This window comes from Mastigoproctus giganteus, chromosome 1, assembly GCF_048544385.1.
Source record: "Mastigoproctus giganteus isolate SK-2022 chromosome 1, ASM4854438v1, whole genome shotgun sequence".
Classification (NCBI taxonomy): Eukaryota; Metazoa; Arthropoda; class Arachnida; order Uropygi; family Thelyphonidae; genus Mastigoproctus; species Mastigoproctus giganteus.
This window is the reverse complement of record NC_143575.1, coordinates 163,962,114-163,980,507: the sequence shown is the minus strand read 5'-3', so window position 1 is coordinate 163,980,507 and position 18,394 is coordinate 163,962,114. Positions and strand designations below refer to the sequence as shown.

General features: G+C 34.3%; 1 protein-coding gene across 2 annotated transcripts in view; it reads left to right on the top strand.

Annotated features, from left to right (window-relative positions):
- The window catches only part of LOC150091234 (aladin-like), a 343,291-nt gene that overhangs the window by 230,758 nt on the left and 94,139 nt on the right, over positions 1 to 18,394 (top strand). For both annotated transcript variants that reach the window (XM_090374811.1, XM_090374804.1), the window contains 2 exons: positions 7,071 to 7,138; positions 17,324 to 17,387. In XM_090374811.1, coding sequence (XP_090230937.1) covers positions 7,071 to 7,138; positions 17,324 to 17,387 — 132 coding nt within the window. The remainder of the gene's footprint in view (positions 1 to 7,070; positions 7,139 to 17,323; positions 17,388 to 18,394) is intronic.

The following is an 18,394-nucleotide window of genomic DNA, read 5'->3' as shown; positions in this document are numbered from 1 at the left end:
GAAATTTCCATTTTAGATTACTGTTATCTGCCAGCTTTCATTACTAAAATCACGTAATAAACACACCTGCCAACTCTCCAGCATTCTAGGTTTATTTATGACCTAGAATCAATCTTTCTGATTTGTTTTGGTCCCTACTCCATCTCACCATCATGACAGTTCTTTTTTTCATAAAAAAAAAATAGTAAAACTGCATTAAATTCAGAATTTTTTAACAATTCTGTGAATTTCTTATTTTTGTTAAGGAATTAGTCATCAGGCATACACTTTGCATGAAGTATATGGAAGTTGGAATCTCTTATCAATGTTTTTTGTTACATGCGGCTGCAGCAAAATTGATATCTTTCATTAAGGAAATACAATGTGAAATTTCAGAAAACACACATAAGATTTTTTGTGTATTGTAAAATCTGTAAAAGGGAAACGTTTGTTTTGTGCACTATATGCAGATATGAGTTTTTCCATTTTGAGTGGTTAGAAATGCATAATCAGATATTTACAAACAGACAAGCATAAGGACAATGTGCGGTTCATAGAAAGAAACATAGAAATAGATGTAGCATGTTATAGGTGCAGCACTGGAACACCAGCAACTTCAGGATCTGGAGAATGCTGGTTTTTAGATATTTCCAAATTTTTGGCAGTACAATAAACCCCCGCTATTCACGGGGGTTACGTTCCTGAGAAATGTCGCGAATACCAAAAACGCGAATACTGAGTTATGGCTCCCATAGTAATAAAGTGGTTCCGTTCCAAAGTATGAAATATATAAGAAAAACTAGTCTAAAATTTTGTCTATGTATGTATTATATGTACCTTCATAATATGACTATGTACATAGACAGTACATAGTGAAATGCAAGCATATGGCATTGAAATGAAAATAAGAAACAATTTAATATTAAATGTAATATTTATTAGAAATTTCAAACAAATCTTTCAAACCAGCGCCTTTGCTAGCAAAAAAACTTATCCCGCTAGTGCTATCACCAGTTTCGCTAAAGTGTTGATAAAGGAGTTTTGCCTTTTCACGAATGATGAGTGAACTTAAGGGAATTTTATTTTGAGTTCGGTCTTCTATCCACAGATTTAAAGCCTTTTCCATTTTTTCTAATTTAACATCATGAGTTACAGAGCAAATTTTTGAAGCAATTAACGCGTTTTCACGGACACTATGGCGGATTTTTTCTTCCGATTTTTTGATTGATCGTACCGTTGACTCATTGATTTTATAATGTTTTGCCACTGAGGAGACACTTTCACCATTAGAAATTTTATCTAATAACTCAATTTTATTCGCTAATGTCATCACCTTCTTTGATATTTTCACATTTCTCTTGTTATTCATAGCCATATTTTTGTTGTAGGGGTTAGAAAGAACTTGTTCACAATAAAGTCACTTTCTTCCATTAACACACTCGAAAAAGTCTGTTTTACACTGTAAAACAGTAGATTTATCATTTTTGTAAGCATAACAATTTATAAATTGATAAAGTTATTCAATTTATAAGCATATAAATTAAAAGCAAATGATGAAATCTTCCATGACAAGCGCATAACACATACTGAACAAGGATTAGCGAGAAACATCCACGCTCGCGCTTTTGTCACCCCTCTCCCCCCACCCACTGAGTGCTGTTTTGACCAGGAAAGATAATTTTAGGCACGCCCATGTTTTTTTATGGTGGAAAATATTCACGGCGCTTTAAAATTCACATTTTTTTAGGTTTCATTTTATATTAAATCGGCGATCGTGAATACACGAAACCACGAATACAGATACCGCGAATAGCGGGGGTTTACTGTAAATATAATCGTGTAGGAACTGTCAAAACTGAGCACAGATAAACTGAGAATGTATTTGCATCCTGGGACTTATAAACTTTTTGCCAGTTTATTTACATAATTCTTTACTTTTTTAAAAATTAATTTTTAAACCTATACTGTTTTATTCTTTTAACCCTCTGGGCTGTTTGTCAAAATTTGTAAACAAGAAACTTGGGCACAATGTAATTACTCATTAATGGAGCAATTATCTACAAAATTGCTTCAGTAGTGCTCCTTTAAAAAAAATAAATGAGGAGAGGAAAAAGGTAAGCAGAAATGCAAATATCACACAAGACATTTTTTATCAACTACCCAACATCCCCATATACAGGAATCAAGTACAGTGAAAGCTTTTTTTTTTTTTAATCCACGATTCACACATTTTCCTGTTACTTTGGCAGCAATGGGGAAGGTATTCATGACCATCCGAACATTTTCCAACTTATTGAGAACGAGGAATGTAAATCATAATCTCTTGCCATAACAAGGTGTCAAACAATTTATCCAAAATGTTTGGAATATGCAACATCACAATATTCTGAACAATACATATACCTACTGTATATGTATCATTGATCAATTGTGCTCTTGAACACTAGTGTGGGGCAGCAATTGAGAAAATAGTCCTCCATAGTTCAGATACATTTAATACAATACACAGTTGCCTGTTTGATTTACCATAATAGTGAATAACTATACAGTACATGATTAAAAAACAAAAAATAATAACAGTTATAAGAAACCTGAGAAAAGTTGAGAAAAGTTTGATTATTTAAAAAAAATAATAATATAAAAAAAACCCTTTATTCTGCAGGTTTTTCATTTTTAGTGCAGCCCACAGTTGATTCTCTCTCTCTCTCTCTTTCTCAATTCAGAAATAAATAAAGATTAATAAAAAAATTTCAAATTTATTAAAACTAATATCAAAGAAAACAAATGTATGGTTAACAGTAGGAGATCTAGAAATATGAGCAAAAGTGCCATCTTGTGTACACTACTGAAATTATGATTATAGACCTAACATCTACCAGTTCTTTTGCTAAATCTTGTTTAAATTCTAAAAACTGGACAATAAATTCATTTCTCAGGTGTGGGGGGGCACACTACACAAACTTTTGCCTTAAGAATGTACCAGCTAGGCCAGAGGGATGGGCGATGTCACTCACAGAATTTCCAGGGATATTTGCATGTAGATCAAGACAACCTAGAGGATGATAGAGAAGTTCTCTTGAACCTTGTCAAAAACAAATGCTATGAATGGCAGCACACATTTTCTTCAAATTTTAAAGATTCTTACCATTTCTAAGGATAAGGTCAAAGCTTATTTTGGTGTGATCTTCCTATTCCGCTACAACAGGCAGTTGCCTCTATAAGATGGCTTTTGGACCAAAAATTCCACACAAGGACAGAAACTTGCTCTTCACTGTTGACATTGCTTTAAATTTATGTTTGACTGGTAACATGATCATATTTAATCACTTTTTGCAGACAGATCCAAAGCACAGCCTTGGGTGTCCCAATTTCATCATGGTGAATATGTTCATGGAGGAACTAGATGGTTCAAACATTTTTGAATTTGCCAGTTTGTTATCATTCCCCAGGGGTCTGGAATGCAGCCCCTCCAGTATCTCTCTCTCTCTCTCTCTCATGCACACAAACACTTATTTTTCAAACAAGCCTCCCTTGTCTCTGGGACTGACTGTGCTGAGCCAGGGTTCAGCACATCCAAACTAAAACTTGGTGTGTACATGTTCAAAACGTTATGAGCACTGCCCAAAATCTTTTAGCTACTGCTTTGTGTTCAAAAATTAAAAGATCATTCACTGAACTCTGATCAAACCTTGTATTTACTCTATACAGTCAGTCCTCATATAACATGTTTACACTACACGAATTTGATCATACATGATTTATAAATAGGGGAACGATATTGTATATAACACGAACCGAATTCACTTATGCACGATTTGCCTTTGTGTTTACAAGAAATGGCAGTCGGACACAGAATCACCCCAACTGAACGCAACACGATAGGAATGAAGAGAAGATTCTGAAAATGTATTTGTTTTTTATATCAGTGAAGGGGAAACACATTTCACCATAATAACATAAAATTCCAGCTATCGGTATTATCACAAACGCAATTAGATCGAGTTTACTACCAATTTATAACAGATTCCACTAGCAGGAACACAACTGGAAATTCAATTTTATTCCCTAAAAATGAGTAAAATACTTAAAAGGTGTGAAAAGGAAGCGTCCTGGTGAAGACACTACAGATTCAGAGAGAAAAAGAAAAGCAATGTCGATAAACAGAGGCGGACTAGGTCAAAAATTCTTACCCAGGAAAATTTGTAGTGGCCTCACACTAGCGTTTATGGCCAAAATCACACCGGCCCCCGGCCCACCAGGGTTTCCCTGATAAGGCTTATGGCCAGTCAGCCTCTTTTGATAGAGAAAAAAATATGAAATTTTGAAACACTTTGAGTGAAATGAAAGACCATGTCATATTGCACGTGCTACAGGCCTAAATGAGGCAATGCCGAGAATTACAAAGAATGCAGAGAAAATAAAAACAAGTTTCATAGCAGGAACAATTCAAAGTGTAATTAAAATCCATTAGATTAAGACACAAAGAATTGGAAGAGATGGAACGGCTGTCATCTGTTTGGATAGAAAATCAAACAAAAAACAAGTTTGCTTACGATAGAAGCAAAAGCATTAGCAATATTTTATTACGATTATTTATTATGTTTGGTAATGTTTTGGTTACAAATGTGTGTGCAATCTTGGGTGGTCAGCACCTAACCCTATTTTTCCCATAGGGCCTGTTGTTTATATTGCACGATTTTGCATCGCACGAGAGTTTCTAGGAACACAACTATCATGCTAACGAGGACTGACTGTACTTCTAAAATATTCTTCTTCTGTTATAAGATCACTTAAGGTCAAATTTTGATTACTTTAGTATGACATTTTTCGTGCTCTATTTTTAACTAAATGCCACAATATTTTGCTGCTGACCCAATATTTGTTTTCCATATCTTCTGAAGATTGTTATTTAGTATATCTTATAGATAGTTGCCAAAATTTTATTATGTTTTTTTTTTTACTGCCTTTTTTTCCATGACATTCTGAATTCCTTTTCATTACAGTTATATTCCCTCATCCTCTTGCAACCTCTAATAACACAGCAGTGGTGGCAACCCCAGTTGTAATAAACATGGTCATGAAGGTTCTGATAGGCCCACCAATTTATTTATTATTATTTTTTTTTTTTGAAAAACTTATTTTTTAAATTCTGCCTGTAGTATACTGATATTTGGCTGTTTTTCTAATGAAATGTAATGCTTTTAAATGGTTTTTTTTTTTTTTTTTAATTTTTTAAATGAAAATTTCAATATTTAAAAAAGCATTTTTGTTATTTTCAACATAACAGAACTTTTTTTAATTCTTTTGGGGCAAGGGAAAATTCAAACTTAAAATATAAATGTTCACTTAAAAGACTCTCTCCCGCTTTCCAGTTTATAAAACCATTAGTGTGTGAATATTTAAACTAATGCTTGTGCATATATTACTATGTTTTGTCAATTAAAAAATTTAAATAGTTATCTTGCACTTATAATACATGGATGTTTACTTAATAATTAAAGTCAATAATTGACCTATTTATATAATAATTAACCATAAAACAAAGAGTACTTAACTTCTGTACCATCAGTTGCATCTATTGAGAAACATACTTGTTTACACAACTATCGTATAGCACGATAGTTGTGTTCCTAGAAACCCTTGTGCAATATAAACAATAGGCCCTATGGGAAAAATAGGGTTAGGTACCGACCACCCAAGATTGAACACACATTTGTAACCAAAACATTACCAAACACAATAAATAATCGTAATAAAATACGTAAGTATTTTATTATGACTTTTACATAATAAAATATTGCTAATGCTTTTGCTTCTATCGTAAGCAAACTTGTTTTTTGTTTGATTTTCTATCCAAACAGATGACAGCCGTTCCATCTCTTCCAATTCTTTGTGTCTTAATCTAATGGATTTTAATTACACTTTGAGTTGTTCCTGCTATGAAAGTTGTTTTTATTTTCTCTGCATTCTTTGTAATTCTCGGCGTTGCCTCATTTAGGTCTGTAGCACATGCAATATCACATGGTCTTTCATTTCATTTCAAAGCGTTTCACAATTTCATATTTTTTCTCTATCGACAGAGGCGGACTGGCCATAAGCCTTACCAGGGAAACCCCGGTGGGCTGGAGGACAGTGTGATTTTGGCCATAAACCATAGTATGAGGCCACTATAAATTTTCTCGGGTAAGAATTTTTGATCCAGTCCGCCTCTGTTTATCGATATTGCTTTTCTTTTTCTCTCTGAATCTGCAGTGTCGTCACCAGGACGCTTCCTTTTCACACCTTTTAAGTATTTTACTCATTTTTAGGGAATAAAGCACAATTACAAAATGAGGAGGCATGCTTGATACACATAAACAAAGCTGCGCGTGCGTGTAGCAACTGAATAAACAACACTGTAAAGGCAGAGATACACTATTAACACCTCACATTTTACTAAAGCACATTTCTGGAGGTTACTACCATAAAACAATAAAAACAATTTCCAGTTGCATTTCTGCTAGTGGAATTTGTTGTAAACTCGATCTAATTGCATTTGCGATTATACTGATAGCTGGAATTGTGTTGGTTTTTACTTTAATTTGGTGAAATATGTTTCCCCTTCACTGATATAAAAAACATAAATACATTTTCAGAATCTTCTCTTCATTCCTATCATGTTGCGTTCGGTTGGGGTGATTCTGCGTTCGACTGCCATTTCTTGTAAACACAAAGGCGAATCGTGCATAAGCGGATTTGGTTCGTGTTATATAAGATATCGTTCCCCTATTTATAAATCGTGTATGATCGAATTCGTGTAGTGCAAACACGTGTTATACGAGGACTGACTGTACTGAAAATAGCAGTACCTTATATATCACAACATTTCACTTAACTTCACATTTTCACACATCACTGGAATCAGGATGGTTCAAAGGGTGAAGTGGATAATTAGAGGAGTATTAATTATCGTTATATCTATTTTTAAATGTTTGAACATTACAGTAGCATCTTTCTCCTGCTTCATATTGCTGCTATTGCTGAATTTTCATACATGTACTGTAATTTGCAACATTTGAAATGACTAATTTTTTACAAAATTCTATATTTAGAATTGGTGGTGCTGTTCAAGACATAATATGGAATAAAACTGGTGAAAGACTGGCTGTTTCTTTTAAAGGTAAGACTTGTTGTTTTTTTTTTTTTTTTCCTCTCTCTCATAAACAACAAATATTAATATAATTTGTTGCCTCACATTTTCATTAGTTATTTTGAGAGCCTGTATAACATTCTGCATAATTGTACAATTGCTTTGTAATGTGCTGTTCTACTCCTCTGTTCATGTTTTGTCAGAATTATTTAGTCATGCTGAGTAGTCAATTTAATACCTGATATGTTCCTGCAACTATATTTACAGTAACTGCTTATCAAAGTTTTTTAGTTACATTTACATTACATGAAAAACTTGGTTGAAAAAAGGATTATTATTTAGATGAGAAAAACATCAAGCCTTACCAAGGTAAGGCTAGAGGTTTTCTCATCTTATGCAAAGAACAGAATTAAATACTTTGGAAAAGCAGTTGCAAACAATAAATGACAATGTATTTTTGACTCTTTGTGTCCAGGTCAGATATAGATTCCCATTGAATTTGTGAACTACAAAAGAAATTCTTTTTTTAATTTTAAATTTTAAATCCTCATGCAAAATTTGCTACATATTAACTTCTTGTTATGCTCTTAAACAGAATTCTGTAATTTTTGTGAAACTGAATTTGTGTGAGCATATGTGTGCGCACACACACACACATGCATGCACGCATGCTAGTAAAACAAAAATGATTGATTCTTCTCATTTTTTGAGTTTGTTTTTGTATGAAAATTCATTGTCTGATAGTGGTTGTCCTGCAAGTTTTGACATTATAATTGGTTTTGTGGATGACACTTGAAATTAACTGAATGAGAGCTTAGTGGTGACAGGAAGGAATATGATGAGGATTTAGAATTAGTAAGAACAATTAATTATTAGCACATTAAAATAATTATTCAGTAAAGAATAAAGTTTCTTTATGCATTGTTAATAAACTATGCAGTCTTTCTATACACATCGACTCACACATACAAAATGTCCGGGTCTGCATGTATAGAAAGTTGAATTTTCTCTTCCATGTTAAAGATAAAAGGGAAGGGGGAAAATCAATGTTCTATAAAAAATATAAAATTGAGGATTTTTAAGAGTATATATGAGAGATTTAGGCAATAAAGGAAAAATAATAAAAACAGTGGTTTTTGCTTGGTTTGAGGAAACAAGCGGATGTTTCTTTTCTTAAAAAAAAAAAAAAAAAAAAAAAAAAAAGGTACTGCTACTATATCCTTTTGGAATGTAGTAGCAATGGAAATATCTAGTAAAAAAAAAAAAAAAACTATACTTCATTTGGTGAAAGATAACATACAAAGGAAAACTTTCACTATTAAAAAGAAAGTTTGCATGGATAGAGGTAATGGTATGTGTAAACCTCAGTAAACCAAGATACTTTGTCAGAAAAATACTATATTTGATGGCATATGAGACGTGCTTGTTTTCCAAAAAAATGATTTGAAAAATCACCCTCCGTCCTATGTGCAGAAGTGAGCCCTCCCTCATTGGTGTCAGGGCAAGTGGGCAGGTTGTATTTAGCTGTTCGCTCAGAATATATTTGTTTCTGAAGGATAACGGGATGCTCTAGGGTACTTTTGGACTTGCAGAGTTGTTTGGAATCAGTTCCAAAAAAAGTTTCGAAAGCCAAGGAACACAGGAAAAACCTTAGAAGGCGATGGAAGCTTCAAGATTCTTCTCCAGGTTTCCCAATAGTTCACCGATCCTTGGAAAGGTGGCTTGCCCAGTGGGTCAGTTAGTTCTGTGCAGGCTTTCGTGACGTTGAGTGTGTATGTGTACAGTAGTGTATTTTAATTGTGTGTGATGAAGTGACTATAATCATGACAGTGAATTGTAATCACTGTGGGTGACTGAAACAAAATAAAGAACAGTGTTAATCGTATAGCTGTTTTTAATCAGAACTCCGTTTCATAACAATATTGTTTAACCTTGTCGTTTGACATTATTTTAAAGTATTTTACTCTCAGAAAATGGCTGCAGGAGAAAAGAGGTTGAGTTACCTATCGGGTATAAACTAAATGTAATAGATCACACTAAAAAACATGGTAACAGAGCTGTGGAAGGTTTTTTGGGGCACTGCCTTTGGAAAAAAATGATATGCATCTGGTGGAAGCAAGAAAAGAACTTCAAGCTGCTAAAAAAAAACATAACATTCGTCGTCCCATCCCACATTGGCCACAACTTGAAGAAGATGTAAAAAAGTGGGTAGTAGGTGAAAGGAATTTAGAGAGAAGTGTTTCTACCAAAATGATTATACAAAGGGTACTAGGAAAGTTTTGCAATACAGCTTTGTTTATTTAATTTTTTCAAAGTAATTTCCTCTACATTCAATACACCTCTCCATCCTCCGAAACCAGTCTTTAAACCAGTTCTGCCAAGTTTCACTAGGGAGTAAAACACACTCGTTGTCCCAAGCCCGTAGAAGGTCCTCATCACTGGAAAACCGCCTCCCTTTTAGCTTCATTTTCACATGCGGGAACAGTGCAAAGTCGCAGGGAGCAAGGTCTGGACTGTAGGGAGGGTGCTCGAGAAGTTTCAGTCCTGTCGTGGTGAAATATTCGGTGCAGGCTTTGGCGTGGTGAGCTGGAGCATTATCGTGATGGAGGTACCAGGTGTCCATTCTTGACTTTGGCCGCAGGTTCTTCATAGATCCAATGACTTTAGGCAGGCATTGTTCAGTATACCACTTAGCTGTGACTGTCTTCTGCATGTCCAAAATGACACGTTCGACAATTCCACTCGATTTGAAAAATACAGCTATCATTTTCTTCTTTACAGATCAGGATTTTTTGACAATTACGGGTGTGTCGTCACCATCAAAGACCCAAACTTTGTTTTGAGCCTTGGTCGGCAGATCGTAATAGTACAGCCAAGTCTCGTCACCTGTCACGATGTTGTTCACATACCGAGATTGTCCCTTATCAAACTTTTTTAACATCTCCCGGCACCAAGTCGCACGTCGTGTCATCTGCTCTTCAGTCAGTTGATGCAGCACCCAGAGAGAACAAAGTTTCTTCGCGTGCAAATGATCTTGCAGAATCGAACGAATTGCTGGTGCATTTAGACCCAAAGTATCCTCTATCTGTTGGTAGGTCACTTGCCTGTTTTCGTCAAGCATTTTCCTCACAGCAGTAACGTTTTCCTCCGTAACTGACGTTCGTGGCCTTCCCGGCCTCTCAGAATCCTCCAGAGTGAAATTTGGAATTCTCTATACCACCTGAATATCATTGTACGATGTGGACAATCATCATCTAGTGAGAGTCATTTCTTCTAAGCACTGGTCTATGGTTAAACCACGCACGAAATTATACCGCAAAACTGTCCTTATCTCATTTCATGACCACGATGCCATCGCAAGCACTTTACACTCTCACTACTAATGAATAACTGAGCCCATCGATTTGGCACGGCGGCTACTATGCACGTATGAACATGTCTCAACATTCAGCAACAAGCAGCTTCCTGTGATTCATTGTTGCATCATATTGCAAAACGTTCCTAGTACCCTTTGTACATAAGGCCAGGATATTAGCAGAAGGACAAGGAATTCTGAATTTTTTTTGAACAGAAGGTTGGTGTTACTGATTCATGCAAAGGCATGGTTTATCAATGTGTACAGAAATTGTCTGTTATTAAAGACATTGTATCAAATGTCTTTAATAACAGACATTTGATACAATTGCACAAAAATTATCAGTAGATTATGAAGAAAAAATACTGGAATTCCATAAATTTGTAATAAAGCACGAAAACGAACTTCTTTTGAACTTTGCCAAATAGGAAATATGGACAGGAAGTCCCATTAACTTTTGATGCCCCATCCAACAAAACTGTGGGTATCAATAAAAACCACCAGGCATGAGAAAACAAATTACACAGTAGTTTTTGCCTGCTGTGCTGATAGCACAAAACTACCACCATTTTTAATATTTAATAGAAAAACTCCACCTAAAGAAAAAATTCCAGAAGGTGTATTTGTTGATGTTCATCCAAAAGGATGGATGAATCTGGAATGAATTTATGGTTCCAAAACATACGGGCATGGTGTCCTTCTGGTCTCTTAAGGAAACCATCTCGTCTCATTTGGGACCATTTCAGAGCCCATAGAACTAAAGTCATTAAAAAAAAGAGTGAAGGAATTGAATTGTAGATGTAATTCCTGGTGGACTGGCAAGCCAATTGCAGCCTTTGGATGTGTCCATAAACAAGCAGGCGCCTCCATAGCCAGGTGGGAAGGAGCAGCAGTGCGTAGCACACGCTTCTTGATTAGGCCGGGGTTTGAGCCTGTCACCACCAAATACGGAGGATGCGGAAAGGTCAGGGAATGACCACTGCACATCCCGGAGCAATATGGCCTTAGTTGCTAATGCTCCTAAAAACAAAATAACAAACAAACAAACTATAAACAAGCCATTAAAGCAAAATATGAGAGAACAGTGGAACAAATGGATGGGCATGACCTCACATTCACAGGAAGAATGAAGAGGCCCACCATTGCACAGGTGTGTGAATTTAGAGAAATATAAATGGTAAAATAATTATAGACTTTCAAGAAGACTGGAATTAGTAATGCCCTTGATGGCACTGAAGACACTACGTTATTTGAAGACAGTGATAACAACATTAGTGAGGAAGTTTTTGAGATTTGAAGGCAATTGTTTTTTTTTTTTTTTTTTTCAAAACGACTGAACTTTCCCTTTGCAGAACACTGTTTTTTACCATTCCCTCATTTTCTGATGTAACTAAGATTCTTTTATTTCTCTTTTAAATTGCTATATTGATAAATTAATAATAATAATTAAATAATGTATTATTATACAGTATTAGTATTTTTCTTGCTGTTCTGGTCACATGTTTAGGATGAGCTTTTTTCTACTATACACATTAGAATAAATATTAAATGCCTAAACACACAGACTGCTTTTCCTTTCTAAAATGGGGGTGCATCCTATATTCCCGTGCATCTTATATGCCATCAAATATGGTAATTAAAAAAAAAAAAATATATATATATATATATATATAAAATATTATTAGTATAAAATACAGTAAGTAGATGTTTATGAATAGAAATAAACTAATGAAAATACGGTGTATCCTGGGAGCGATATACATTGTGAATGAAGGGGGAAGAAAGGAACCGGAAAAAATAATTGTAACGATAGAAAAGTAAACCAAATGAATTTTTTGAAGAAACGACCAAGGTGGAGAGTAGCAGTGACCCTGATTCATAACTCATGTTATTGCAATTCAGTCTTATCTAATTCTTAATTTTCTTCCCCCCTATAGCATATAACTTCTCTATTGCATTATTCTTGATGATTATGTATATATATATATATATATATACAGTAAACCCCCCGCTATTCACAGGGGTTACGTTCCTGAGAAATGCTGCGAATACCGAAAACACGAATACTGAGTTATGGCTCCCATAGTAATAAAAGGGTTCCATTCCAAAGTATGAAATATATAATAGACAAAATTTTAGACTAATTTTTTTTATCTATGTATGTGTTATATGCCGTATTATGTAGATAGTATTATGTTATATGCCATATTATGTAGATTTTACTATGTACATAGTAAAATACAAGCATGAGTCATCGAAATGAAAATAAGAAACAATTTAATATTAAATGTAATATTTATAAGAAATTTCAAACCAGCGCCTTTGCTAGCTAAAAAACTTATCCCGCCAGTACTATCACCAGTTTCGCTAAAGTGTTGATAAAGGTGTTTTGCCTTTTCACAAATGATAAGTGAACTTAACGGAATTTTATTTTGAGTTCGGTCTTCTATCCACAGATTTAAAGCCTTTTCCATGTTTTTCTAATTTAACATCATGAGTTACAGAGCAAATTTTTGAAGCAATTAACGCGTTTTCACGGACACTACGGCGGATTTTTTCTTCCAATTTCTTGATTGATCGTACCATTGACTCATTGATTTTATAATGTTTTGCCATTGACGAGACACTCATCATTAGAAATTTTGTCTAATAACTCAATTTTACTCACTAATGTCATCATCTTTGATCTTTTCATAATTCCCTTGTTATTTTTAGGGGTTAGAAAAGAACTTGTCCACAATAAAGTCACTTTCTTTTAACAGTTAACACGCTCAAAAAAGTCTGTTTACACTAACACACTGCAAAACGGTCGATTTTTCACTTTTGTAAGCATATCAATTTATAAATTGATAAATTTATTCAATTTATAAGCATTTAAAAGCAAACAACCAAACCTTCCATGACAAGCACATGACACATACTGAACAAGGATTAGTGGGAAATATCCACGCTTGCAATTTTTCACCCCTCTCCCCTCACCCACTGAGCGCTATTTTGACTGGGAAAGATGTTTTTAGCCACACCAATGTTTTTTTATGGCAGAAAATGTTCATGGTGCTTTAAAATTCATATTTTTTAGGTTTCATTTCATATTAAATCAGCGACTGCAAATACAGATACTGCGGATAGTGGAGGTTTACTGTATTATATACAAGGGGCATTGAATAAATTATCTGCCTAAGGTAGATAATTTATACCCATAGTTATATATTTCAGTGGTTCATGATTTATCATATTCCTACACATCTCACCTTGACTCATACTAATTTTTATCCACTACATTTTTAGGTTGTGCAGCTGTAACAGAAAAAATAAAGACACCTGTATCAAATTATGGGTTTGCTGAAATTGGAGCCTTGTTCAGTCATCAAGTTTCTCACCAAAGAAGGAAATGGGCCAAAGGCCATTCGTGAAAGGATGTATGACAACAGTGCACCTTCAAAGTACCAGGTGAAATTCTGGTCAAAACAATTCAAGTGGGGTAGAGAGTCTATTGAAGATGATCCACGTCCAGGAAGGCCTGTGACAGCAACCACTCCAGAAATTTGCCAAACTGTGGAAACACTTGTGCTTAATGGCAGGTGTTTAAAGGTGTCCTGGATCTCTAGGGAATGTAATATATATGAGAGAACAGTTAAAACCATCCTCCATGAAGAATTGGGGTGACTGAGGTCAGTGCAAGGTGGGTCCTCAGATTTCTGACCCCTGTGCAGAAGCAATTCAGAGTACAGTGTTGAGAAGAATTTAAAGCTTTATGAAAGGTATCCTGAAACTTTTATCTCCAGAATTGTTATGTTTAATGAAACATGAGTTCATTAGTGGGATCCTGAGACCAGGCAAGAATCGATGCAATGGAAGCATAAGGGTTCTCCCTCACTCAAAAAATTTCGGACACAATGTTCAGCTGGCAAGATTATGGCCACCATTTTTTGGGATGGTGAAAGAATTTGAGGGAACACAAGCAGCCACTGTGGAGACATATGCATCCCTACTGTACAACCTAAGGGATGTCATAAAGGAAAAATACCATGGAAAACTTTCCAGAGGTTTGCTGCTCTGAAAGGCTGTGACTTTACAGAACTTACCCATCCACCTTACAGTCGAATCTGGCCCCCAGTGACTATTTGATGTTGCGACACCTCAAGAAAAATGTAGGTGGATGTCACTTTGCTGATGATAATGAACTGAAGTTGAAGTCTGCTGTTTCTGCATTCTTTGATGGACAAGACAAAGAATTTTATTTGTCTGGTATTTCCTCATTGCCAACAAAATGGAACAAGTGTATTGAAGTTCAGAGGAGTTACATTGAAAAATAAAAAGATTTTTGCCTCTGTCTCATGCCCCTCATACATATATATTATTTTAATTACCCATTTCAATATATGAACTCCATCCCATAGATGTTAGCAGGTTAAACCACAGTATTTATTTACACATTTCAGCTAATTTTATCAAATGAAAAGCAAACTTGTTATGACTTACCGAATGATTCTGCATGTCATGATTCCTCTTTATCTATTATTGGTAATTACATGTAACGTGCATTTCATATTTCATCAACACTAGAAATTATCGTTTTGGAACTTAGGAGTCTTCTCACTAAAATAAGTTAACAGTAGTAGTAGCTGCATTGAATTTAGTATTGGTGGTGGTAGAATGATGCAAGAAAATAACCATATAAAATATCAGCCCAAAAAAAAAAAAAAATGCTACCTATGGCATTTGTCCATCTCTTCTAGTAATTAGTTGTGTTCTTCTTTAACTTTATTCAAGCTACTCACTTCAATAACACCAGATGCTGCTGCTGTAACAGAAGTTGGAAGTTTGTTCCAATAATCAATTACTCTCTGCTGAAAACAAATTTTTGCACATCTGTCCTGCTACCTTCATTTTCCAATTCAAATTTATTCTCCCTTTTGTGTAACACCCAAGAAACAGTAAGGATGCTGAAGTAATTTCCTTGATCAATTTAAAGCATTAAGCACTTCAATCAGGTCTCCTTACAGGTGCCTTGTTTCCAGATGCAGAAATTTACAGAACAGAAGTCTTTCTTGGTAGGAGTAACATATTTCTCCGTAACTAATCATGTTGCCCTTCTCTGCACCTGTTAAAACAGATCTATGTGCTTCTTACAATGAGGTTTCCAAACCTGTTCCCTGCTGGCAAAATTCCTCTATATATCATTGACGGAATCCAATGAGCTCTTCTAGTGATGCAAAACAGTCCAAGGAAGATGCTAATGTTAGTTAAGTATCATTAGGTTTAGGTTCTGGATTGAATAAAGCTTTTATATGTTATGCCAGCATTTGAAAATCTAAAAATAGTTTTTCAATCAAACAGCCTCACATTGGCTTATTGAGGTTATTACTTCCTGATATTTTGAAGAATATGATATGCAAATTTGTTAGATCAAGTCATTAATTATTTTGGTTCTCTTTTTGGAAGTTGATTACCATAGCAAACTGATAAGGATGATTCTGACTTTGCCATAGGCAGTTCCTACTATTAAGGTTATAGAGAGTCTTCAACAAGAGAAGGTTCTTTTCTTTTGCTCAGTGAGAAAGAACTTTATTGCTACATGTGACCACAGGCGCCTCCGTAGCCAGGTGGGAAGGAGCAGCAGTGCGTAGCACACGCTTCTTGATTAGACCGGGGTTCGAGCCCGTCACCACCAAATACGGTGGATGTGGAAAGGTTAAAGAATGATCACCACATATCCCGGAGCAATATGGCCTTAGTTGCTAATGCTCCTAAAATCCAAAACAACAACAACAACATGTGACCACAAGCATCTACTCAAAAATGATGTTCAAATTTTAGCAACTGGTACTCATCATTTCATATTTAAGGTATTTTGTGGTCAGATTTCCAGTACTTTTCAATATCAATGAAGATGAAGAAATGTTTTAAAAACATTTCTGTCCAGTAAAATTGACCAAAATGATTTACAGTAGTCCTTACTTGGGGCACTAGTAAACGCAGAGACAATAGTGTTATCTACGAGTTGGCCTAGGTTTCTATTGTTTAAAAAAAAAGAGCAGAAGAAGAAACTCAAGGCACCACCTTGAGGTTTAAATGAATAGTAAATTCATTATGGGGAGAGCCAGTAATGAATTGTCTCAAATATTTTGATACATTATTATTACTTTTTATTATTATTATTTATTTATTTTTTTTTTTTTTTCAAACTCCATGGATGAGTGCATTTCAGTTATTCATCTATGATTATTGTTATTATTTTTTATATTTCTTACCTAGAGAATAGGCTACTGTGGTATATGGTTTTAGTAAGCATAGGTTTTTTCTACAATATTGACAGTTTTTTCAGTATGTTCCCCTGATCATAACTCATGGTTTACACTGAATAGGTATATTGCTGCCCAGTTCTGCTTTTTATAACACTCTAGCAGCTGGAGAATGTCCTTGTTAAAAAGCAGTCAGGTATTCCCAGAGATTGCCTGAATAATCCAATCTTTCTTTTATGGAGATGCAAAACTTGTTTAGCAGTGTCAAGAGATCCCACACACTATACTAGAGAATTCTTTTTTCATAATTTTGATTAATTTATTTGATTTAGTGTTCATAAACTCAAAATATGTTCTTCAATTGTATTTAAGAATGTACTTGATTTCAAGTTGTACCCCCCCCCCCTAAATGTGCTGAACAGTTTCCTTTTACCATTGGTTTTTATGTGCAGTTTCAGTTTAATGCATTGTTCCATATTGTAATATTTTAATAACAGACATTTGATACAAAACCCAAAATTGATCATCTTGTGCAAGTGGCTATATTCATAATGTGGTCACTTGAATAAGATGTTATGATGATAAAAATATTTAATGGTGTTTTACTTTATTTAGATAACCCTGAAATAATAGCTGTATTCAGAACAAAATTGCAGCCAGTTCTGGAAATATTTCCATGGTGAGTGAGTATATTGTAGTATTTATTTATTTATTTTTTTTTTTTTTTGCACATTTAATGGGTATGTTACATATACCAACTAATAAATTTCTAGAAAACCAAATACAACTTTTATCTTAAAGCTTTCATTGGTGACTAAAATAATAGTTAAAGTTAAATTAGTTAGTAATATAACTAATTGCATAAGAAAAAAAATGTAGTGGACCAGATTGGTTCCGCACGACTGATAACATTAAGTAACAGTTAGCAGTATACATATTTTAAAATATACAGTTCAAAAATAAATCATAAATAACTGCTGTTATACATATAGAAACACATTCACATATAATTTATCCAAAATATATATATTCTGCAAGTAATTTATTCAGACGACAATAATAGAAATTACTTGTTTTTAAAAATATGCCCATCTCATAATCAGGTGCTCTGTATAGTTCTAGAGTTTGAAAAATATTTTCTGGTCTTTGCCACTTCTATACTGAAGAAGTTTTGATGTAGTTCAAAATTATAGCACTTCTGCAATTTTCCTTAATGTGCTTGAAATTTTTCAACATTATTGCCTTTAGAATCTTCATTTTCCTTAACTCTAATTTATTTTTATTTAATGTCAATGGAATCAACTATTATTTAATGATTTATTCTATGGTGAAATCAGCTTTTGTTCTAAGATAAATGAATAAATCTTTATTGTGATGCAGTTGAATACATACAGCATATTTTCCCATCACAGTAAAAAGCTCTAGGGGTTAACTTGTACAAAAAATAAATATAGATGTCAATCACTGTTTCTGTAATATAGGTTACAGAATAATGATTGGCACATACAGTATAATAAAAAGAGAATGTAGAATAGTGCTTGGAATAGTTCAGGATCAGAATAATACAGGATATTTGGTAATATAAATCTTGCATGCATAGATTGACAACAGTCTAAGAGGAACAAATAAAATTAGAGAAACTTGTTTACATATACAGGTGTAGTCTATATATACATTTCAAGTCTA